The 26,911-nt window shown below is 31.5% G+C and overlaps 1 protein-coding gene and 1 pseudogene across 1 annotated transcript; one reads left to right on the forward strand and one right to left on the reverse strand.

The window, feature by feature from the left end:
- Positions 1-5,156: 5,156 nt before the first annotated feature.
- On the forward strand, positions 5,157-7,323 carry LOC129883126 (uncharacterized). The gene has a single exon (XM_055957715.1). The coding sequence runs from the start codon at positions 5,192-5,194 to the stop codon at positions 7,154-7,156; it is 1,965 nt and encodes a 654-aa protein (XP_055813690.1). The 5' UTR covers positions 5,157-5,191; the 3' UTR covers positions 7,157-7,323.
- Positions 7,324-19,273: 11,950 nt separating this feature from the next.
- LOC129881855 (germin-like protein subfamily 1 member 7) lies at positions 19,274-21,047 on the reverse strand (annotated as a pseudogene).
- Positions 21,048-26,911: the final 5,864 nt, after the last annotated feature.

Here is a 26,911-nt window from a genome sequence, read left to right on the forward strand (position 1 = left end):
ATACCATTGCATACATTAAACTTCCGACGATGGAGGAATATGAAACTTTGGCCATCCTCCTTTTTTCCTCCCTAGTTGTAAGATACATCGTTTTGCTCAACTTCATATGACCAACAAGAGGTGTGCTAACAGTCTTAGCATTCTTCATGTTGAAGTGCTGCAGTACATGTTTAATGTGCTCCTCTTGTGACAGATAAATCCTCCTTTCATTTCTGAGACGAGTAATTCTCATGTCCAAAATTTGCTTGGCATGACCCAAATCTTTCATAGCAAAAGACTTATACAACTCTTTCAACTCGTCAATCTTGGAAGTATTCTTTCCCACAATCAACATATCATCCACATATAGAAAGAGAATGATTAAATCATTGTTAGAAAATTTTTGTACAAATACGCAATGATCTGAAGAAGTCTTCTTATAGCCTTGCTCCCCCATAACAAATTCAAACTTCTTGTACCACTGTTTAAGAGCTTGCTTTAGCCCATAGAGACTCTTTTTGAGTTTGCACACAAAATTTTTCTTTACTATTTACTTTGAAACCCTCAGGTTGTTCCATATAAATCTCCTCTTCTAGGTCACCGTGAAGAAAAATAGTCTTCACATCCATCTTCTCAATCACTAAATTAAGACTAGCAACCAAACTAAGAACTGTATGAATGAAGGACATTTTCACAATAGTAGAAAATATTTGGTCAAAGTCAATACCCTTCCTTTGACCAAATTCTTTAACAACCAATCTAGCTTTGTACCTGGGCTTCAAGCTGTGTTCTTCAACTTTAACTTTGAAAATCCATTTGTTCTTCAAAGCTCTCACGCCTTTAGGCGATTTCACCAACTCGTAAGTGTGGTTCTCATGCAAAGAGGTTGTTTGTGTTTAGTGATATGGAATTTGATGTGGCTTCAACAAGTCCATGGGAGATAGATAATTATCAAGTGATACATAGGATGTTTAAGGAAAAAGGTTATAACAAGGTACCTGAAATTGTGTTTTGGAGTTTGAGGAAACACCAGTACCTAGTAATGAAAAAGGGTGGCACTTGTGAATGGATTTTCCAAGAATCTGTTGACTTTTTTCTTGGAGGAAGGTGGGATTTTGAGTCCAAAAACTGTCATATGCAAGCTATTTTTAGTGAAGAGTATCAAAAGTTTGTAGTGTTTGATTGAATTTGTAAAAAATAATAATTTGTTGATGAAATTGTGTAGACATGTGCTTAATTCCTATCTATTAATGAGAAATATGAGTTCCTCTATATTTGTATTCATATTTATATAGTTTAATTTTTTTTGCTAATGCACTTAATTGTACAACCAACCCCCAAACCTTCTAGCGGAGAAGGTTTTTTTTCTTCGAATCTTTGAATAATCCTTGTGGATAGTGTTGAATGTCTCTCCGCCAGTCCTTAATCCTTTTCTATGTTTAAGTCAATGTCGTAGTATGAAAACAAGGAAAATCCTTCATCTTATTTGGTCTTTTAACCTTTTTATCAGATAATTATGAAGTTGATTCTTGCTTGAATTATAGGCTCACCCGAGGTGAGGATTAATTTCTTTCTTACTTTATAAAAATCACCTCTCTATTTTCATAAGATGGGGATAAGGTCTATGTACACATTGACTTATACTTTTAAGTGCTCTATGTAATCTTGATGATTTTTTACTCTCCTTGCCTAATGTTTGATAGTTTTTCCATGAAGAGTTTGTTATCATTAAGAAAAGAAAAAAAGGTTTTACAAATCCATCAAAATAGTAAAGTTCGAACACTAGAATTATATTTTTATATAAAATAAATGGTTTGGACCTAGCAAAGGCAGTAGTGAAGTTCATCTTAATATAGGAAAATATGATCATTTGGCATTAAATTCAGTGTTCAATATTTTAAGGAAATCTTAATCGTAAATTTTCCGTTATTCTTTTTCCACTACATTTATTTTTTGGTTGATTTTCTACTTTACCCTTCTAAACGGCAGGATCATTTCTACTAATAGAATTAGACAAAGTAAGAGTGGTTTAAACTTTAAACAATAGTTTTGAACAAAAATTTAGGTGTTTGAATGAAACTTTTTTTTTTTGTTTTTTCACTCGGTGTCTGAAGTCCGTAGAGCCTCGACTAAATTTGGATAGTGTACTGCAGGACCCAACAATTTTTTTTTTATACCCAGGATTGAAACCTGAACCTCTAGTTAAAGATGAAACAGTCCCAGCACTGCATCACAACCCATGTTAATTGAATAAATCTTTATACTGTCTATAAATGTTTATGAGGAACTTTTAGAAAAGTGTTATGAATAATTTATTTACGTAGATGTCTACTAAATGTAATATATATTTATCTCCCCATTAACTTTTTATTATTATGTTCTATCTTCTCCGTGACCTCAAATCCTAAATGTTATGTCTATCATATTCTTCATGATCTTCCCCCATAATTGTCATTCTTAAAGCCATATATAAGCACTTTTATTGCAGCCACTTGAACATACTTATTGAAAGAATAAGAAAGCTCTCATCTCTTTGTTCTATATATAATTTGTCTACTTTCTTGTTTCTTAATTGTTGCTTTTCGCTTCATTTTAAGAAAATTTTTATATTTTAACATTTTATTTAGTTCTTTATAATATGGAATATAATTGATATTTTAATTTTTAAATAGACTAAATGAATTGTACAAATTAAAATAAGAAGAATATTATCTTTAGCATAAAGAGAGTTAAATAGAAAAGGAGATAGATGAAGAAAATAAATGAATACGTAATATAGATGAAGGAAACTCGGGGTTGAAGAAAAGATAGAAGAAATAAATAGGGGAGAAGGTTGTTAACAAAAATGTTGAATATTAACATTAAAAAGAATTTTTCATGCGCTTTAAAAGGTGAGTAACCTCACAATATGTGCAGTAAATTTTTGTGTTAAAATGGTACTCCCTATATTGTATATTAATTAAAATTTTGGTTTTTTTTTCATAATTCAAAATAAGTGAATTATTCAAAGTTCAAGATAAATATTTGAACTTTTTCCATTTTTGCCTTTCATTTATATTTTCTAGATGATAAGTTCAAGAAGTTATTGCTCATATTTATACTTTTACTTTGAATTATTTCTATTTTCAAAAATAATTTGACAATTACTAAACGGGTAAAAATGGAAAGTGATGTTCAATTTATATACTAAACTTTTTTCTCCTTAATAAGTGTGTATTGCTTCACAAATTTGTTAATATGGAAATATAGAGAGTACGTGTGAAATAGAGTTAAAGGATTAAATAAAATAAGGTTGAGTTGGAGTGCCAAAATGAAAAGCATTTGACCACAAATTTTCAAGTATTTTGGCAAGTCATTTTGGATGAAATTTTGGGTGAAGTTTCACCATGCGTTTGACCATAGATTTTGGAAGAAATAATTGGATTTTTCAAAAAATATGATTTATACCCATAAGTTATAGAAAATACTATAATTATCTATAAGTTTATATTGTTATTTTATAATGAACATGTTTCATAAAAAAATAACATTATAACATAATGGCGGAATGACTTGGGAGACTATTGTAATTGGCTCTGTTTGTCACTTGAACCCTTCTACTCACGATTTTGCCAAGTGAACACTTAAAGTTATTAAAACACGTTTTTTTAAACCCCCTATGGCCATAAGTGTCTCTCAATCGCGCTGATGTGGATAACACATCACTATCCACATCAGAAAAAAATTGCCACATGGATAAAAATTACCACATCATTTTTATCATTACAAATACTATTTTCTAAAATAAAAAATAATCTCAAATTCATCTCCAAAATTAATCTTTTGAAATTGATTCACTGAAAAAAATGTCTTTCCGGCCACATTATTCAAAGTTGACTACCGCCGGCGAATTGTTTGGTTGAAATTGAATTGGAGTAAAAGTGTATCTTCCTTTTCTTTCTTGATTTCTTTAATTAACTAGAATAAATCTTAATCTTTTTCAAACTTTCATTTTTTTTCTCTCTCTTCTAAACCTTTTCATCTATTTGCTATTTAAATTTTGTTTTCTCTCTTCTTTATTTTTTTTTCCTTTTTTTCTTTGATAAATCTTTTGTGTTAGAAGAGAAAAATAGAGAAAAAAGTAGATGATAGAAAGATGATGGAAAAAGATAGGAACTGAAGAAGAAGTGGGGCAGGGAGGATGGTGGGCGGAAATGGCCACGGCGGCAGCAAGGAAGAAGAAGAGGAACAGTAAATGGAAAGATTGGAAACTTTTCTCTTTTTTTTTTTAATTAAATATTATATATTTTTTAATTTAAATATATTTTAATTAAATTTTGTCTTCACGTGCTTTTAAACGCGTGTAATCACACATTTCATCTGATTCAGTAAATAAATGTCACATAAGTTTGGTCAATGATCAGAGAGGTTTAAAAGAACGTGTTTTAAGAATTTTAAGTGTTCACTTAGCAAAGTCGTGAGTAGAAGGGTTTAGGTGACAAACGGAGCCAAGTACAGGGGTCTCTCAGGTCATTCCGCCTAACATAATTGATGAGATTCAACAACAACAAAAACAACAATATAGGCAAGATCAATATAATAATCACACACTTAAACTTGTCACTGATTCAATATCAACTTAACTCATTAAAAACAAATTATTCTTTTTTCTCAAACTTGCCACTCAAATTATAACTCAAACTCGTCACTGATTCATCAATACATTAAAATCAACAATGATTTAGTAACAAGCTATTCTTTAATATAATATTCTACGAATAATTTTTTTTTCTCGTGAACAAATATCATAATGGAGTTGGTTATACATAGATATTAATTGAAATTAATAGATGATGAACGTTTTATAAAATATAAAAGTTTGGGATAATTTTTAAAAATTCCTAAATTCTAGAATTTGGCCTAAATTCAAGGTTTTTTTGTTTGTTTGTAGAATTTGACAACTTGAAATATTTGCTAAATATATTTGCCTAATAATAATAAGTTATATGGCCAAATATTAATTATTATTTTTTTCAAGTTTTTCCCAAATATAATTGTGGCAAACGGCACCTTAGGAACTAGTTTGACCTTAATTATTTTTTTTATTTTTTTTTAAAACTTTCTCAGTGTTAAGTAATTGAATTGGGGGTATTTGTGGAAAAAAGATTTTGCAAATATTATTCCCCTCCATTTTCAATGCACATTGAACGTGTCCAAAACGTGTTTCTCCCGCATGTTAAACTTCTCACTGAAGTTTTTTTTTCTTTTTGGTTCCATTCATCATATGCCATCAAAATCTTTTCTTGTTGGTCCGCCGGTGCTCCGCCGTGAGCGACCGTTCTCCGCCTTCACACTCGACGATCCCGAAACCGTTGATATCCCCATCACCGGTCCATCTGATGAAATAAAAAATCTCGATCTTTCAAAGCTTCCTCTAAGGGGTTTGACTGAGAACAATTCCGCCACTTTCATATCTTCTGGAAATCCTTGTTTGGATTTCTTCTTTCATGTCGTGCCGGATACATCGCCGGATGATTTGATCGGACGGCTGGAATTGGCTTGGGCTCACAACCCTTTGACGGCTCTGAAACTGATTTGCAATCTCAGAGGCGTTAGAGGCACAGGTAAGTCTGATAAAGAAGGGTTTTATGCGGCTGCGTTTTGGTTACATTATACTCACCCTAAAACCCTTGCTTGTAATGTTCATGCACTTGCTGATTTTGGGTATTTTAAGGATTTACTAGAAATTTTGTATAGAATTCTAGAAGGACCATTTGTGAGGAAAACTGAGAAAGAGGAGAGGGAAAAATCGAGAGGTAGAGGTGGTGGTGGTCGTGGTAGATTCAAGAGGGTGAGTAGGCCTAGTGAGGATAGTAAGGAGAAGAAGGTGAAAGTTAAGAGAAATTTAGAGGAATTGAAGGAAGAAATCAAGGCAGAGCAAGAGAAAACAAGGGCTTTGAGGAAGGAGAAAGAGGTAGCTAAGGCGAAGAAGGCATTAGATAAGTATTATTCGGATGAACATTATAGGCGTTTACATGATAAGATTTCGGATTTCTTTGCTGAGCTTTTGAGGGCTGATCTTGAGAAGTTGAATTCAGGGAAGACAAATGAGATTAGTTTGGCTGCAAAATGGTGCCCAACTGTTGATTCTTCATATGACAAAGCCACTTTGATGTGTGAGAGCATTGCGAAAAAGATGTTTCCAAGAGAAAGTTATAGTGAATACAATGGGGTTGAGGAGGGTCATTATGCTTATAGGGTGAGAGATAGATTGAGAAAAGATGTGCTTGTGCCTTTACATAAGGCATTAGAATTGCCTGAGGTGTACATGAGTGCTAATAAGTGGAATTCCTTGCCATACAATAGGGTGGCATCAGTGGCTATGAAGAACTATAAAGAACACTTTTTGAAGCATGACCAGGAAAGGTTTAATGCATATCTTGAGGACGTGAAGTCAGGGAAGGCAAAAATTGCAGCCGGAGCGCTTCTGCCTCATGAGATTATTGGGGCATTGAGTGATGGAGATGGTGGAGAAGTAGCTGAACTTCAGTGGAAAAGAATGGTTGATGATCTTCGTAAGAAAGGAAAATTAAGTGATTGTATCGCCGTATGTGATGTTTCTGGAAGTATGAGTGGGACACCGATGGAGGTGTCTGTGGCACTTGGTGTCTTGGTTTCAGAATTGAGTGTGGAACCATGGAAGGGAAAATTGATCACATTCAGTGAGTCGCCTGAACTGCAGAAAGTTGAAGGTGATACTCTAAAAGAGAAGACCGAGTTTGTTAGAAATATGAACTGGGGTATGAACACAAATTTCCAGAAAGTGTTTGATACTATTTTGGAAGTGGCGGTACAAGGAAATCTTAGTGAGGATCAAATGCTAAAGAAGGTGTTTGTGTTCAGCGATATGGAATTCGATCAGGCATCAGAAAATGCATGGGAGACAGATTATCAGGCAATTCAACGAAAATTTGCAGAGAAGGGATACAAAAATGTGCCCGAGATTGTGTTTTGGAACCTTCGAGATTCAAGGTCGACTCCAGTTTTGGAAAAGCAAAGTGGTGTAGCACTTGTGAGTGGGTTTTCTAAGAACCTATTGACCATGTTCTTGGAAGGTGGTGGAATTGTTAATCCGGTGGAAGTTATGGAGCTTGCTATTTCCGGTGAAGAGTACCAGAAGCTAGTCGTTTTAGACTAATGTGTGAGTCTCTCAATACATTTTGGTTGTTTTTTTCAAACTGTATTGTCCAACTTTGTTACAGAGTCTCTCTTAGTTGAAAGAGTTGTGTGTTACTTACCGTCAACCGGTGGGGTTAAGCTTTGTGTTATGGATCTTGTGTTTATAAAATCTTGTGTTTTTTGTGATTCTTCTGTTCTGTTTTCTTTTAAATATGGTTATCTGAATCCCTAAGCTTGCTTGCATTCTTTATTAGATGTATGTTCTGCAACTGAAGCTCAATTAAACAAATCATTCTATGTCCAAAAATAAAAGTTGGATTATGTCTTTGATTAAACAGAGGTATGTAAATTCAGACTATGGTGCTGGGGATTTCCGATTAATTCGTTTCTGATTCTGAAACAATTTTCTTAGATTATTGGTTCGTATAATGCGAGTGTGGCGTTAGAAGAGTAGTCATGAATCTCAACTGATATTGAATATCCTCTTCAATGAGATGAAACTTTCAGGCTCTGGATATCAAGTATCAATCTCCTGGTTCAATATTTAGAAATCTTTATTGTTAGTTGATCTTCTTTGATCCATGTTTACAAAGTTCTGTTGAGTGAAAATGTGCATTGATAATAAAAAAAAAGTTCTTTATACACTAAACATTATAGTAAACTCTTTCCTTTTGGCAACTAAAAATAGAAGAGGGGTTGGAAAGATTTCTTTTCTTAGGTGTAAACCTGAAAAAAACATCTTTCGTGCAATAGTACTATGATGGTGTCAGGGGAGGACCCACGTGCAACCCTTCATTAAAAAATTACACGGTATATATAATATAAAAATTTTAATTTATGTGTATATATTTAACATTGAAACCCCTGAGCATAAGCCAAAGGACTAGCTTAGTGGCAAATGGGGTCCAATATTTTGCCTTAGCTTGTCTTAGCTCGCAGGTTCGAATCCGAATAAGCACATTTTTTTTTCTGATTAGCATATTTAATTTTTTTTGAACCCCCTTCATAAAATTTCTGGGTCCGCCACTGGATGGTGTGGGAACATTTCATGCGGATTTAGGGTATAGAGTGAGGGTTATCGAACCCACTAACTTTTGCGTAGACTTGTATTTATATTGAGAAATTCATAAAACATATAAGAATTGTATTTATATTGGGAAATTGATAAAAACATATAAGAATTATTAGTTTGGAACGCAATAACAAAGTAGGTTGTTGGTTTAGTAATATAATTGGAACCTCTTTGACGAGTGTTCATTTACCACCCTTTGGCATAGGCCTTCATTTTTCTCTCCTTGCCTTTTTAATTTAGTTTTTTTTGGAAACCTTTAAATTTTGAATTCGAATTTAATAAGAACCAAGGTGAATCAATCAAATTTTATATGCAAGTTAGTAAAACATTATGAGGGTGGGGTCGGGGGTGGAAGGGTTGTGATGGGGGTTGGGGACATTGTGTGGGTGGGGAAGAGATAGCAAAGTTACTAATGAATTTTTCTTCCCTCAACTTCCACTAGAAAAATTATTTTCCTCATTTTTAAGGAGTTTGTTTTACTAGAGAAAATATTTTGACCAAAAATGTTTTCTTCCATACCAAACACACCCTTAGTATAAGTTTTAGTAATAAGTTATTTTCCCCTGTATATATTGCCATAGGACATAACTTGTATGCCTTTTGCAACATTTTTTTGTGGGATGTTGTGATGCTAACGTATAAATTTAAAAAATAAAATAAAATTATTTGTTATTTCGATGTCAGGGACATAAGTTATTGCGTTTTTACGATATAACTTGTGAGATATTATGATACAAGAATGTAAACTTCTGCCCTGTAAAAAGTTATTTGTTGTTTTGATGCCAGAGGTATTTTCAATCACTTAAGTTATTACTTAAAATATCGAAGGATAAAATAATAAACCGTCCCTAAATAAGGGATATTTGTGCGAAATGACCCGTCTTATTTTGGTGTAATTTTAGCAGACCTATTTACCTGCTCGGCCCAATATGTGGCTCTCGGCCCAAGTGAGCTCATAATTCAATGTCTCATCCGTATACTTTGTATCACATGTAATCTCATCAGTTTGATGCAAAATTAATGCAATCTTGACTAATAAATGCAGGTAAAATAAATTCAAAGAGGAGATAAATCACAATTTAATCCAACAAAAGCCATATTTCCACTTTATAAGCAACTGTTTTCTTCACAATTTCTCACCATTCACAAAAATGGCCACTTTTTCACTTTTACTCTTTCTTTTCATTGGCCTTATCTTTCTCTCAACTCCAACTCTCTCAAGAAAAATACATTTGAAAAATACTTCAAGTGCCCCTTCTCCAAGCGAAGACACTTCAACTAGTATTTTATCACCTGACTATGGAGAAATCACTATTCCACCATCTCCTCAAAATTCATCAGGTGTCATCGTTACAGTTTCTCCAGCTCCAGCTCCTGAGCGTATATGTGGCGGTCATCCCAATAAGGGCCACCACCCAAGTCACCATCCTAAATGTCGTCACGAAGGCCGTCACAAAGAACATGATAAACCACCTTCTCCTGAGGGTGTTTCGCCTGCTCCAGCTCCAGCTTCTGAGCGTATATGTGGCGGTCATCCCCATAAGGGCCACCACCCAGGTCACCACCCTAAATGTCGTCACATAGATCGTCATAAAGAACATGATAAACCACTTGCTCCTGAGGGTGTTGCTTCTCCTTCTTCTGCTCCTTCTCTTGAGCGTATATGCGGCGGTCATCCTCACGAAGTCGACCATCTAGGGACTGTAGGCCACCACTGGCCCTACACTAAATGTTATAACCCCCACCACGGTCATAAAGACCGCAATCAACAACTGATCAACTATCTACATAAGAACCTGCGGCTGACGCATTAGCTCATTCTTCTAAAGTTTCTAAATCAATTAATGATTTCTCTTTCTTAAAGTTTCTAAATCAATTAATGCTTTCTCTTTCTTACTTTTGTAATACCTTATATATACAAGGGTTACAAAGGTAGATCAAAATTATTTATGAAAAAAAAAGGAGGAGAAAAATGTTGTATGTGAAATTTTGTTGTTAGAAGTGAATACAATGTTGTAGTACTGGATTAATCTGAATCTAATGCTTTTAATATAGATCATAAATTTTGTGTAAACATTCATTAAAATTGTTCAAATAGTAGGTCCGATCTAGTAACTTTAAAGTATCATGAGTTTGATATTAAAACTCTTAAAAATTGAACCCCATAAGATCTATATCTTGAATTTGTCTAAGTAAGTAGTGGGTATAAATTCACAATTTTGAAAGTGGGAAAACTAAAACAGCTTTATAAATTTATTCAAAGGACAATTAGAGATCAGAATTATCAACAAAAGAGAAAAAGGAAAAATGATGTTATATATTTTGTCTTTAAAATGTACTAGTAAAACAGTAGAAAATTATTCCAAATGTGACAACTTAAAATTTCACATTACATTTTTTACTTTCTTTGTGTTATATATTTTTCAATTTTTTCATTTCTGATTTTTCAATATACTATACGAGTTGCCATGTGCTACATTGAAAAGTAATGTACAAAATATCAGCCTAAACGATTGAAATAGACTTTAAGAGAAATTTAGATGATTGAAATGGTTTTAAAATGTTTAATTTTGATTATACACAATAAATTAATCGATGGATGTCTATCTCAAAAATCAAGGTGGATCATCAAGAGTTTTAGTGTAAAATTAAATTTCTTATTGATGGACTCGTCAAAATTCATAACAAACTAATAATTTAGTATAAAAATATTCCATCGATCGTCAGAATTTATGATTGTTACGAGGGTTGCGCTTGCCACAACCACAAAACAATTGAAGTACACCAACTAAACTTTATATAGCCAGAAGTTTGGAGTGGGTCTCTATCCATCATTCTAAATTGAGATTTATTTAAATTAAATACATTGTAAATGTTGAATACGTTATACTGTAAGTTAATTAGGGGTGTTCACATGTTGATTTAAGTCAATTATTTTAAAGGAATTCAAATCAATTAAGTCGATTATTCAAATATTGAAATTAAATCAAATCAATTAAGTTGATTTTTGCAGCTTCAAATTTTTGTTGGGTTTTCAATTTATTCAAGTTTTGTCAATTCTTTTAATAAAAATATATGATAATATAATTCTAAGCACATATTAGATTAACTATGTTCCAACATAATACTACCAAAATAATTATTTTTTAAGAAAAGAAGGAATACAAATTTTCAGGAAATATAATCAATGTCCTTAAAATTTATACAAAAAATTACTTTATATATGTAACTTCCTCTCAAAAAATCGTATGAGTTGTCCTACAATCAGCCATTTCCAAGAAATATAATAAAAAGAATATTTTTTGTGCTAAAAATTTAGTTATGATATACTAGAATATCTTGACGATATTTGATTAAATAAAGATGATTACTTTAATGGATTCAAAGATGAATTATTTTTGACCAAATAGATTCTTGGTATTATCAATAAGAAAATTCCCTAATTTGTAGAAATACTAAATAACTTTTGAATTCTTTTGGATAATATGGTTATCAAACTATGCTCATATTTAACAAAGTAAAATCTAAATAGAAACTTTTTAAACGAAAGTTTACCTGCCTTAATTAGTATCTGTTTTTAGACATAGTACCCCTTAACACATTATATATTTATATAAATTATTAACTAAGGAAATGAAACGAACTCAAATGAATTCGAAGTTGATACAAATAATTCATATAATTAACCCTAACATCAATATTTTTGAATTGCAATATAATTGTTATTGTTAAACAAATAATTGAACAACCATTCTCAACTCAACGTGTTTTCATTTATTTATTAATTTATTTATTTTGTTTCCTTGACCATAAGTGAACTAAAATAGTAAGTGGACATTATATATGATACTTAAGAAAGTATAAGATTTTCTTCTTTCCATTTTATATGATACAATTGAAATTTTCGGCGTTAACTAAAGAGATTTTTAATCAAAAGTTCTTTATATGTGTTTTAAATATTTTTAAATTATTAAATTATTTTTGATTTACAGTATTTTAATGTTGTTTTTAAATATATATATTTTGTTGGAAAAAACATAAAACTTCTATATCTGAATTAACGATTAAAATTTAAAATTTTGAATTTCAAAATTTCAATTTTTCAACTGTGCCACATAAATTAAGACATAGAAAATAATAATTTTCCTATTCGTAGATTCAGATTAATTTTCATGTACCTAATTCAATTCATCAATATAAATATTATTCCTTAATTGCTTTTGGTAAGCAGTTAAACTATGAATTTACTAACCTTGTATATCAATTCAAATTACTTCAATTCATTTATATGGTTACATATTAATAAGATAACTATATATATACTATTAAATCTTATGCATTTTTAGTAATACATTAAATTTTTTACTAGATATTACAATACCTTAATTAAAAGTGAGAATTATAATTAGTACTACTATATATAAAAATCAATTTTAGAGAATTACTTTGATACATTTGTATGGTTACATATTTATAAGATAACTATATATATACAGTTAAATCACACATTTAGTAATACATTAAACTTTTTACTAGATATTACAATACCTTAATTACAAGTGAGAATGAAAATCAATTCATAGATTAATTTATCACTGATGGAATATAATTTTTATTTCATTCGCTAAATTTTTAAATTTTTTTTAAAAAAGGGTCAAATAAGTTTTATATAATTAGTTTTACGTAAATCCTGTAAGTATGAGTGTATGACATGTAAACTTTCATCAAAAATTCACTTTTTCAAAAAATAATTTAGTGAGATATTTCTACAAGTTGGATAAAGAATCTAATAATGTAAACACAATTAAAATATTTGTTTTAGATAATCAATATTTCAAAACTTATTCTTCACTTTGTCTTTTAAAAAGGAGTACTCCCTCCTCCCCGTTTTATTGGCCACATTCTGATTTTCGAAAGTCAATGACATGAATTTTAACTAATATTTAAATTTTTTTAAACTGTATAAATTTTGACCAATATTTAAGATACGACCAACTCAATAGTAAGACGCAATCTTGATTCTTAGAAAGTAAATCCAATGGAAATCAAATAAAATAGATTAGAATTTAATGTCAAATACCTTGGTATCCTCTATAAAAGCCACTATTTTCTTTACACTTTTTTCTCACCATTGCAATTACAATACAATTTAGTGAATTGCAAAAATGGCCTCTTCTTCACACTTACTCCACTCTTTTCTCCTTGTCCTTTTGTTTCTCTCAACTCCAACTTTCTCTAGAAAAATAATTTTAGAAGATACACAAATTGCCCCTTCTCCTAGTGATGATGACACTTCAACCCCAATTAGCCCATCAACTTCCGGAGAAATTACTATTTCACCATCTCCTCAAGATTCACCAGTAGATGCTCCAATTAGCCCAGAAATTACTATTTCACCATCTCCTCAATATTCACCAGTAGATGCTCCAATTAGCCCACCATCTTCCGGAGAAATTACTATTTCACCCTCTCCTAATGAACATAAACATCATCATCAACATCATCATCATCACCAACATCATGGTCATCACCATCACCAACATCATGGTCATCACCATCACCATCATCATGGTCATGAAAGCCACCATCATGAACATGATCAACCTACCCCTGCTCCTTCTTCTGAAGTTTCAAGTGACACTTCTAAATTTTTAGATGATGATTTTTCTTTCTTAGTATTGTAATAATTTAATATAGACTAGGGTTATAAAAATGCTAGAAAGAATGATTTGTTATTGATTCCAATTTTCTTGGATCATGGCTATTGCCTATTGGAATATTATAATCATTCTTGAATTTCTTAAACAAGGCCTTATTATTCCCATATGTCGAACTCAAAATAGATATAGTAATTATATGACTCTTGATTTTCATTTTTCATAAAATAATCTCCGTAGAGTTTTAAAAATTGTGCTATTGTTGTTGTAAATAATTTAATCATTAAACGAGTATCATATCGATACTATCAGCAAAAATAAAGAGTATCGCATCGTTCTTCACTAGGATTTTTATTTTTTTGTTAAAGACTAAACTTAAATTATTTTAGACTATGTAGTCAAATTTATATGAAAATACGTTTTTAAATTTCTAATCAAAATAGATTTTATACTATTATAAATATTGATATAAATTATGATTTACTTGGCGGAGATTATTCAGATTCATGAGACTATAGTGAATTAGTTTTGGGCTAATTGTATCTTTCATTTTTTGAAAACTCAATTGGTGAAATAAACATAAGTCTTGAAAATTTGATGAAACAGACACCATTTCACATAGCTTTTCAATTTATCTGTCAATGACACCTTTTATGACATCAACAACAACAAAAAAAAAAACCTTAAAAAGTTGCTAACCTTAACACTAAAGTCTTGAAAAATAGTATAAACTAATTCTTATTTCCAAAACTCCTAAAAGATTTACGCATTTCCAACTCCAAAGTCTTGAAAGATAAAAGATAAGCCCCATCCCCAACGTTTTTAAAAATCCAAATTATTAATAAAAATAATTTTTTCCACTCAAAAGTGTATATTTTTCTCCCCTTTCAGATATATTTCTTTTTTTGGCGAAAAATTTAGAATTTTCATTAAAAATCGTTCCTCAATGTTGAAAAGCTTTTTTAATTTAACCATTGGTATTCTTAACTCTCAATTATTATTATCATCCAATTCAATTATCGTTATCTCTGATTAATTTTTTTATTGTTGTAAAAAGTTAAGCACTTCACTAATAATGATCGACTATCCACCATGTTGATAATGGACAATAGATAAGTATATCATACCATTGTCCATGTCAAATGTTAATATATATGTTTTCTACTCAACTAAATCATTTGCCAATAATTGATCGCTTGATAGTTGATATATACAGAATAGACTATTATTTAGCCAAAAAGCAATTAATTAATTGAATTATAATAAAGGTTTTAACACTATCTAACATGAAACTAATTCTTTATTATATTATATGCGAGCCACTATCAAAGACTTGAAATATAATTAGGCTCATTAACTACAGTTTACCTAATTATATTCTATAACTATAATTTCAGTTGCTATGCCAATTTTCATTTGTATATCTTGCTGCATTATACAAATTGAACTTTTCCGTTTGTATATCTCACTGTATTATACAAATTGGACTTTCAAAGAGATTGTATATACAAATATAAATTTGCTTTAGAGATTTGTATATGAGCCCTAAATTATCTTTGTATACAAAGACAAACTTTTAAAGATTTGTCTATGAGCCCCTAAATTCGCTTCTAGATTTGTTTATGAGCCTCCAGTTTTGTATAATAACAAATTTCATAAAACTGTAGCCGCTATTCATAATTATGTAAAACTATAATTATATTATAATAACTAGTACTGTTTGCCAATTCGTATAATTTTTCCATAATTATTTTATTTTGGAGTAAATGGACCTTCAAAATTCTCTTGTTGTCAACAATAATTTGTTGGGAAATCTAAAGAAAATACAAAAAGTAGTATAAGCTGTAATTGCTCTTATATCAATATGATAAAAAAATACGTTTTAACATATTGGTCAAAGTTTATATCGTTTGACTGTCAAAAAGAAAATTGTGACAAGTACAAAAGGAACAGAGGAAATAGGACCTTTTACGTAGTTTCCAAATGTGTAAATTTTATTACTAAAAGATTTTGTATCCAACCATACAGTCAAAATTAAAAAATTTGAATCTCGAAAAGCAAAAAATATCAGATAAATTGAAACAAAGGAAATAGGAGGTACTAATGACATCTATAATATGCAATCTTGTTAGACCGTTGGTAGCATTAAAGTTTAATTACTCTTTTCAAAGAACAACATGCTTAAGATCATGTTATTTCCTTTTTCCTTTTTTTTTTGTTAACTTTGAAGTTTGACCCTATAATCCTCTTCACACAACCATCAATATTTCAACCAGGTTTCTACCATGAGTTCAGACTTCAGACTACCCCAACCCCCCAATCAACAAAAAAAAAATTAAAAAAATGTCTTGTTGGCCTTTAAATTTCTTCAATATAACTAAACATTTGAAAATAAATTCTTTTAAACTACTCTAGTTGTCGTGCATATTTAAAATAATTGATCTACAATAGTTGTTATTTTAGAAAATTAAATTAAATTAATTATTAGTTTGCACCTTTGTTCTTAATTAATAAATATGAAAAGAAATTAATATAACGAAAAATAAAGTAATATTAAATATTAAAGATCAAAAAAGATAATTTAGTCACATTATATCTTTTTAATTAATGTTCTCTTAAGAATATTATAAATGAAAAACAACGACAAGTAAATTGGACTGTACTTATACATTAATGCTACCAAGCCTCTAAACTAGATTTGAGTCAATGTTGAGTAAATGCAAGTAAATACAATACAAAGAGGAGATAAAACATAATTTAATACCACAAACCACTCTTCCACTATATAAGCCAATGTTTTCTTCATAGTTTTTGACCATTGAAGTATCATTAGCACAATTCATTAGTGATTCACAAAAAATGGCTATTTCACATTCACATCTTTGTCTTCTCCTTGGCCTTGTCTTGCTTTTTACTCCAACTCTCTCTTTGAGAAGAGACTACTTCTTTAGAATTGGACCTAATGTTGATGATCATCATCTAGATATCCTACATGATCAAAAAATCCCAATAAATATTTCTCCTTCTTCTGAAGATCTTCCAATTGTTTCACCACCTCCAGAAGACACCCCAATTTCTCCACCACCTCCAGAAGAAACTCCAGGTAGTTCACCACCTCCAGAAGAAACCCCCGGTGTTTCACCACCTCCGGAAGAAACACCAGGTAGTTCACCACCTCCGGAAGAAACTCCAGTTGTTTCACCACCTCCAGAAGAAACCCCAGTTGTTCCACCACCAACACCTGCGCATAAACACCACCACCATCACCATCATCATCACCACCATCATCACCACCATCATCATCACCAACACAAGCCCCACCATGATCAACCTTCTGAAGAACCTCCACAAGTTGCTGCACCAGCTCCTTCTCCTGAAGTTTCAATTCAAGCTCCTGATCAATCTATGATTTTAGACTATATCAATTAATTCGTCACCCTTATGTATACAACGCTTAGAAAATCAATCTAAATCTAAGAGTACTACATAACAAATATAAAACTAGAGTTTAATTAATTTGCTATTTTGTTTTCCATAATGTTAACATGTATTATCAGTTTAGGTGGCCTGAATTTGTTTTAATTTGCCCTTTTCTGATTAATTATGATATATAAACGTTACTGATATTACTAGATTCTATGTGGATTTTAGTTTATTCCTTTTGACTTTTTAATCATCTTCCTCTCCAAAATAAAATAAAATAAAATAATTTTGTGGATTATTCCATTCCAAAGGAACTCAAGCCTAGCCTAGCGATGTTCCTTGGATAATTAAGTTTTGTACAAATAGGAGACGCTCAAAAGTTATGGTGATTCTCATGATTTCTTATTTGCGATTGAAAAATATTTATTTCAACTAGAAATTATGATGGTTTTCCATGAGTTTTGATCAAATTTTGGTTATCATAATGTGACGTGTAGTATAACAATTCACCACCATAGTTTTGCTTTTTGATATACAATTTTTTAATATCAATTTCGACAATTTTTAATAATTAAATTCAACATAATTAGATTCAATACTTAGATTCAACATAAGTCTTCAAAAATTGATAGAATCACTTGTTTCTTCAAAAAATCACTAATAAAAAGAAGAATTAGCGATTGATAAGTTTGTAGCTAAACAATAAAATTCATCGGTAATTCTATTTAGCGACGGGTTATCATAGTACGAGGAATTCAGCTGCAAAGTTCATAACTGATTTCATTTTTTTTTTTTTAGTGAACTAGGAAATAACGACCTTGAATAATAGTAATAGTTAATTATGACTTCAAAAATCCAAATTGACCGTCAAGAACAAAGGAAGGTAACAAAGTAAAATCAAGCACATTATTCCAAACGTTCATAGTTATCTCTAAAACATTACAAAACCGATAACAAATAGTACATATTAGAAAAAACAACTGTTGGCTTGTACGAGTCCACCACACGAGTCAGGGAACCATGTCCCTTGACACAATCAGTTAACAGAATGCTCAAGTTAAGTGCAGAAGGTAAAATGACACACAATGTTTACTTGTCCAACAGGATTTCACCAATCATTCTTCACTGAGATACAAGAACAAAGTAATCTATTACAACTTATTATAACTAGACACTAACCCTCTCCACCCCTTGGCTTGCAATACCTCTATTACAAGATTTTGATCCTAAGCAATACCTCTATTGCGCACTATCCCAACTAACTCTAGTTGACATAGACTTTGAATACTCCGATCAAGCTAACTCTAGCCATGACTCGGAAACTAAGCAATAACTCTATTGCCCACTATACCAACTTCCTCTAGTTGACATAGACTTCAAACACACCTTTCAAAGTTAACTCTAGCTATGAACTCGATGCAAAACTGATAAAAGAAAACATGCTCAATATTCCTTTATAGCATAGTAACTGATCTTACAATGTTAGAACATAAGACACAACATTACAACAAATCAACATCCTAAAAACTATTCTTCAATAGTAGCTCAATCAGGTCCCTTGCTGCTTTGAGGAAGTATTCTTTTTTTTGAGCACACACTCCTTTTTCCTTATGTCTTATAAATGTGATGTGTGGAACTGATTTGTTTCATGTCCTAAAGATAGTATTTAGCATATGAACAAAATTACCTAGTACCTTCTGATTGGCTGGACGTCTCTGTCCTTCAGCTGCTTTCCACCAACTACAGCAGGTGGTGGCAGCTTTTACAACTGGACCAGGTTCCCTGATCAGGTCCCATAGTTTGTAATCTATTCTTATTTGCCTACCAACCACAGCAGGTGGTGACATCTTTTACAGTTGGCTCCCATTTGGTATGTGACACACACCGATCATGGGACCAGGTCCACCAATCAGGTCTCATGATTTGTTGATGCATCAAAACTTGAATTATAATAACAACCAATAATTCCCACGCAATATAATTCTTTTTATTTTATTTTAAATTTGGGGTTATTAGGGGAAGGTGATACAGGGAGGGGGAGGGGATTACAAGGCGGAGAATCAAATCTTCATCAACAAGATTAAAATTCAGATAGCCAATCAATTACTGATCTAAGATTTCCTAACATAGTATACATATTATTTTTCAAGACACAATTTCTCTTGTTTAATTCTATAAGAACAATCCTTGAAGTTGTTTCACTATTTTCTTGTCCAACTGGAATGCTTTTGAAAGAACATCATCCACAAGTGGCGGATTTGATCCAAATAGTTCACTTCCAACCACAATTAGCCCAGCATTTTGGCTATTAAAAGCACCAAAAACAGTTGCATTAGTATGTCCAATATTATACTGAAAATGAATTAATCCTTGTGGGAACACAAATACATCCCCTTTACTCAATATTTTTGTAAAAGATTTAGTTTTTAATGGATTTGTAGTGTCAAGGGCCAAAAATCCAACATAGAGAGTACCCTCTATGACAACAATAATTTCAGTGCCACGAGGTGTGTATGGGGTGGAATTAGGCCCAATGGTGAAAAATCAGAGCGAACAAGTGAAATTTCAAGAGTGTTGAGTCCTGCAAGACGATTTATATCGACTAAATTTACAAATGTTCCCAATCCTAGTAAAGGATTTCCACTAACGTTAAGTCCTGCAAGAAAGAAATCGTCTGCTGTGGCCAATTTTGGATCTTTGCAAAATTTTCCATTCACAAACACTGCAAAATAAATTAGAACAAAGTTGGAGTATGTATTGGTGCAAGTCTAAGAACAAAAAAAAAAGAAAAAGAGTTTAACTTCTATACACTGAAAGAACGTTTGGTTCAAGGACAATATACTAAATGGATGATTATAGTAGATGGCCATTCGATCATTTTAATTATCAAAAAAAGGCTAGTCGGTGTATATTCGGTGTATATTCATGTATACTCCATGTATATGTCATGTATAGAATGTATCATAATGTATATTCAGTGTATAACTCATTTATAAGTAATTTATATTGTATAGTCAGTGTATACTTTCTATGACTTTTGGTAAGCTGTATTATATAGTCAATTTATATTTCCTATGATTTTCGGCTATTTTTTATGTAAATAAAACATGACTATATTTGTTATAAACTAAATAGTTTATTGTATATATTTGAAATTGTCCCTATACTAAAATATAATGCAGGAATAGTAATTGAGAATAATAATCCATGTTTTTATGTATTATTAGTATTTTTTTTTGATTTTATTGAATTAAAAATTGAGACATATTTATTCAAAACAAGTGTTTGGTTTGAAAATGGACAAAATTTGAATAAGTTTTTATTTTAAATTTTAACCTTGGCTTTCTTAAAGGACCTTGATAGAAGAGCTTTGGAACAAGGGCATATAATTTGTCATTTGTTTTGTTTGAGTTGAATAAGGTAGTACAAAGATTAAGATATAAAATAATCCCCAGATTATTTAACCTGAAATCGAATGTTTCAAGCAAACACAAGATAAGATAATTTCATATGTCTTGGAATTATTTTTTTTATTCTGATATCAAACGTCATTTAGTTAATATAAATAAACTTTTATATTATTATCGTCAGATCAGTGAATAATACAACTAAATTAGATTGAAATGGTAATTTTTAACTGCAGCATTGGAATCACTAGTTGCAACACAAAAATCTTGAAAAGGGGTTGGATCAAAAGAAGAACCAAAGTAAGAAAGAAGACCAAAAGTGACTATAATTGTTAGGAGGCAAAAAGCCATTGAAAACTATCTTTTTTCTTGTAGGGATAATTAATATAATAGCTAATCACATGTGATGAATTTTTACAGAAAAATCTGAGCCTATTTATAGATATAAAGTTGTCACAATTTTCTTAATATTGAAGTGTGTAGATTTTACGAGAAAATGACAAAAATAGTCCTTATATTTGGAGTAGGTTTTAAGTATTATGTAAATATATATTACAAAAATTATCTAAATACACAACTTATTTTATCATATTTTCTAAAAAATTTCATCGTTTGAAAAAATTACAAAATTGCTACTCTCTTTATTCTCGGATACATCACTTTACGCGATGTATCCGTCGGATACATCATTTTACATGAAAAAATTAAATATTTTTTATTTTATTTAAAATTTTTGAAGTCGGAGTTGGAACAAAAGTCGTGGTTGGCCATTTTTTTTACAAAGAATATTTATAATTTGAAAGTATTTTTTTAAATATAATTTGTATCCCAAACTTCTAAAAGAGAAAAGACATAAAGTCATAATTGAAGTTGTCCTGTTTTTTCAAAATGACACTTTAACTTTGGAGGCGTCCTATGACCCCCCTAAACAATTTTAAAGTAATACTATTGCCTCATTTTTCGATCAGCCCCTCTTTTAAAAAAATGAAGTGATGTCACGCACCAGTTATTACGTGACACGTATTAATTTAAATTAAATATATATATTTTTAATTTTAAGTTTTTCTTTATTCTTTTTTGCCTCTCATACTTTTTGACTTTTTCCCACCCTACCCACCCAACGTTCCAGCCCCTCCCCCAATTTTCTTCTTTCTTCTTCTTCACCTCCCACTCTTACCTAGGGGTGGGCGTTCGGTATTCAGTTCGGTATTTTCAAAATTTAGATTCGATAATTCGGTAATCGGTAATTCAAAGTATATACCAAATACCGAATTTTCAAACTTCAGTTCGGTAATTCGGTAATCGGTAAATAAAAATTCGGTTCGGTACGGTATTCGGTAATACCCAAATTTCTGCATCTTATAAGATCAACACAAATGCAAGCACTTTTTTTACAAGATAAGTAGCCACAAACCATCTTAAAATAAAACCTAAAACTAAAAGGCAACAACAGGCAACAACAACAAAGTGCTTCAGCCCTCAGCTGCAACACACAACAACTAACAACAATACAACATAAGCTGCAACACTACACACAACACCACCACCTCCATCGACACCGCTCGAGAAGCAAAGGTAGCTTGGTAATATTGAAGTCGTCATATAATGCGTAGAACTGATCCAAGTATTTTTGTTGCATCCGCATCCTAGCCTTCAGCAACTGGGATTCAACAACTGAAAATAGTTACAATTTAAAGAATTATGTTTTCTCTTGCACAGGAACAAGTTAACATAAACAAAATGAGATCAAGTACGACTGTACGAGTCATCTGCGATTGACAGTACTTTGCATTAATAATAGATATACAAAAGTCATCCACTTCCTACAAGCTGGCTTGAACTTTCAGGCTTGTAGATGAAATGAACAATAATTTTGCACACATTTCTAGTAACCTCTTATACTCCAAACACTATTACAGAGTAATCCATTGTTCTCACCAATCTAGAAAGAAACAAATCGAGTGAATTGAAGTCCACGTGAAAAAGAAAACACCAAAAGTGTACATATAACCAAAAAACACAAGTTCATTTTTGCTACTAGATCTCAAACAAATTACTAGCATATAAGTACTATCAATGTACCATAACAGGATGAAACTTACCAGTGAACACTGTTAAAAAGATAATCAGCTATATATGATATAGATGTCTAGGAAAGGAAAAGCAAGTACGAGCAATTTAAATGGGAATTAACGTAAACCCCACAATCCTGTTTCACTTATAATTAGCACATATGTATTCTGAAGTTGAAATTCACTGCAAGTGACAGCCAGCTTGATCCCAAGAGTTTCCAGCATAAACTCCAAACACGTGACCATGTTACAAAACAGGATACAGTGATGAGGTGAGTGAGCTACTTCACAAAATAATGTACTTCTAAATAAATTCAAATCCATATCAATGCAGTGAGCTACCTAACAATTAAAATTCATTTTCAAAATCTTTCTGCAGAGTAACAGAAATCATGAAAATGACAAATGAACAAAAAGAGGCCACACAGCTAAGAACCATTATAATATACATATATATTACACGAGTTAAAACTTCGACGCAAAAGATCAACCAAGACAAAATTCAAATCATTCTCCGTGTTGGCCTTTGAGTGTTTGTTATGGAATGAATCACTGTGCCATATTTAACAGTCAACAGCACTTGCAACAGCATACAACATGCAGCAACAACAACAAAATGATTCAGCTGCAACACACAACAACAACAAACAACATAAGCTGCAACACTACCTGCAGCAGCAGCAGCTACACACAACAACACCACCAGCTGAAGCAGCTCCAAAATCAGAAGTCAGAAACAGTAGCAGCAGAGGAAATAGAGTCCAAAATTTGCTTTTACTGTTTTTCAGCTTGAACAATGCAAGTCAATATCATCCATAGCTAAAAAGAATTTAAAACGTGTCAACAATTAAACAAAGTAAAAAAATATAAAAATAAAATACAAAAACTGAAAAACATACCAAGTTCAAGTTTCATAAGATCATTAAAATCTTCTTCAACATTTATGGGATAAGGCTCATTTCGATGCCAATCTTGAAGACAAATAATAGCTTGCACCAATTTTGGAGTCAAAGAACTCCTAAATGAATCAAGAATACGGTCCCCGGTGCAGATCTTGATTCAATAGCTTTCCTCTTCACAGCCACTGATTCCGGTGTTGAATCAAGAGACTCAGTAAGAGCAAGAGGTGCGACATTGGTTGTTCGACTTGATTTATCTTCCATCTAAACATAAAAGAGATTACAAATGTTATAAGACATAAATTGGAAGTGTAAAACAAAATAAAAAAAGAACAGATATCATCTTGCTCACCTCTGAATAGTGAATTCTGATAGAACAATTTGCGCTAAACCTATGAAATTATTAAACACAATGTGTAATTATTTCAAAATATAAGGAGAATTAGTAAATATAGTATAAATATTTGCGTAATTATGTAATTTTTCCTATAAAAAGTTGTGAAAAATTGGAAAACAAAAAAGCTGAAGGCATCAAAAGTAGCCATGTCAAGAGAGGCAAAACTGTGACTGCAGTGAATCTCAATTCCTTTTGTTCAAGCTTAATGTCCTTTATCTTTCTAAACCAAAAACCTTTTCTCTAGTAATAACAAACTCACAGTAAGAATCAGGCAGATGTGGAGCAAAAGCAACGCGTATAAACCTCTGAGTTTGTGTACTCTCCAACTCTCCAAAAGCTTTGGGGTCGGTACAGTATTCTTTAGAGTACTCTCCAACCAGTCTGAAAATTGAGAAATCATGAAATATGTCAATCCATAGACAACCAAACAACAAAGGCAGATAATGTTTTGAAACCTTCTACAAATCAAGACCATTATGAATGATTTACACAACTTGCAACACAAAGCAGAACACTACTTCTGCAGCAACCTCTTCTTAAGTTGATTTCTACACAAGTAGTGTTAGATTCAGAGAAGATGGAGTTTTTTGATAAACTTCAAGCAAAGGGGAAAAAAGTAACTCATAGTACATATGTGATTAGTGATTACGATATATTCCCAAGTGCTCAGACGACAAAGATAAAACGGATGTTCACTCAACGCCGCCGTCTGCGATGCAGCTGAGGAGTGGTCGGAAGTTTCTAGTTTGTATTTGTCATTTGTGAACTGTGAACTGTGAAGACTGAAGAGTGAAGTGGGCGTTCACTTAGGGAGTTAGGGACTTAGGGTTACTTAGGAGTTAGGAGTTAGGATTTAATTTGGATTTGGTCTTTGAACCTAAACATTTATGGATAATGGGCCTTTTGCCCTTTTCTATACTCCTTTAGGCTTTAGCCCAACAGAATATATCAATATAATGGGCTGCTAATTCTCATTTAAATTCGGTATTCGGTAAATACCGAATACCAAACGGTATAAAAATAAATACCTAATACCGAACCCGAATATCGAAAATATGATTTTTGGTACCGAATACCGAACCGAATTCCCGAATTACCGAATACCGAAATACCGAATTAGCCGGTTCGGTTCGGTAATTCGGTTTTCGGTATTTTATGCCCACCCCACCCCCTACTTTCAAGCCCTCCTCAATTATTTTTTTCTTTTTTTCTTTTCAATCAACTTCCTTTCTTCTTAATGACACATTAATTAAGAAGGTCACATTAATTAATATTATAGATAAAAAAATAGTGAAGTAGATCATAAAAGTGGAGGAAAAATTAAAATATTTTTCACCGAAAAATAGTTTTTCGCCGGATAAAATGATGGCTAGTAATGATCATCTCCCTCTTCATTTTTTCCTTTGACTTTTTGTTATCTTTATCAAAAAAATTAAGCACTAACGACGAAATTTATTATCAATGTAGTGCAAAAAACATCTCTTTATCGCCGAAAAATATTTTTTCATCGGATAAAATGATAATCAATAGTAACCATCGCCCTCTTTATTTTTTCTTGTCATTATTATTACCTTTTCATCATTCCTATTAAAAAAAAATTAAACACGACGACGAAAATCGCTATCAACGCGTTGAAGAAGACCGGAAAAACAAAGAATTCAATTGAAAATAAAAATTAAAAAAGGAAAGAAAAATTAAAAAAATAATGAAATGATTGGTTCTGGGAAGAAAAAAAAGTTGTTCACGCGCGTCAGTTGCGTGTTCACAAATGCTGGGTCAAATTGGGTTAAAATGATCTATTTACAAAGGTATTAAATAGTTAAGGTGACTTTTTGAAAAAAGGGGACAACTTCAGTCGTGTCTTTATGTCTTTTCTTCTTCTAAAAACTAGTAAAATCACCTCACTTGACTAATATACCTAAAACGTACAATCAAATCTGCTCTAAAAGTGTAATATCTCAAAATATATAATCACATAATATCATAAATTAGATTTCATAAACGAGCAACTACATACTGTTACAATCCCCCTCCTCCCCCCCACCCCCCAACACACTTTATTTAGTTGGCTATAGTTTTTGCAAATAATATTTAGTTGTTTGAATGTACATTTTCTATATATAAAAAAAAGAAATATAATTTAAATAAAATTTTTCGAATAGAATTTTAAAAAGAAAATTATAATGAAACTAAAAAAAGGAGTTTGAGTGTTTTCTAATAGAATTTTTATGATCAAATACTGGTTTTAAATAAAGTGAAAAAAATAAAAAATTCTCATGGCTAAACGGATTCTTAATTGGAGCCCTAAAAAATTTGACTTCAAAATCAATAATAACGTCAGTAGTTATCAAACTCACAAAAATTTAGTGATAGCTGGGCACGAATATACTTTTAAAATGCACTATTAAATAGTGCAGGGGTAATAGGACCCGTCCAAAATTTGAAATTGTTACAATAATTTTTGTCAAAATTCAAATATTTTTCGGACCATTATTCCTAAAAATTTTGACTTCAAAAACTTAACGGGATTTGACGTGTGGTCCTCTTAAAAGAGAGGGATGCCTTCGAGGAAGTTGGACATGGATATTTTTTTTTCCTTTCAAATCCAATAAACTCTTCATATAGTATAGGTTGTCGATTTTATTGATCACAATTCACCTAGAACTTAATTAATTAATTTGTTATCTACCTGCATGATATCAAGTATCATTCAACAAGAATTTGATGTTGAATTAAGGTAATATATCAACTTCTAATTTTTCTTTTATTTCAAGGGAGCAAGGTTAAATAGTTGAATGAGGTTTATATGTCACAAACAAGTTATTATCAATGTGGCTATTTTCAACA

Source organism: Solanum dulcamara, chromosome 3, assembly GCF_947179165.1.
Source record: "Solanum dulcamara chromosome 3, daSolDulc1.2, whole genome shotgun sequence".
In the NCBI taxonomy this organism is placed as follows: domain Eukaryota; kingdom Viridiplantae; phylum Streptophyta; class Magnoliopsida; order Solanales; family Solanaceae; genus Solanum; species Solanum dulcamara.

Coding starts and splice junctions, on each gene's coding strand:
- LOC129883126 (XM_055957715.1), top strand. CDS start 5,192: ATGTTAAACTTCTCACTGAAGTTTTTTTTTCTTTTTGGTTCCATTCAT.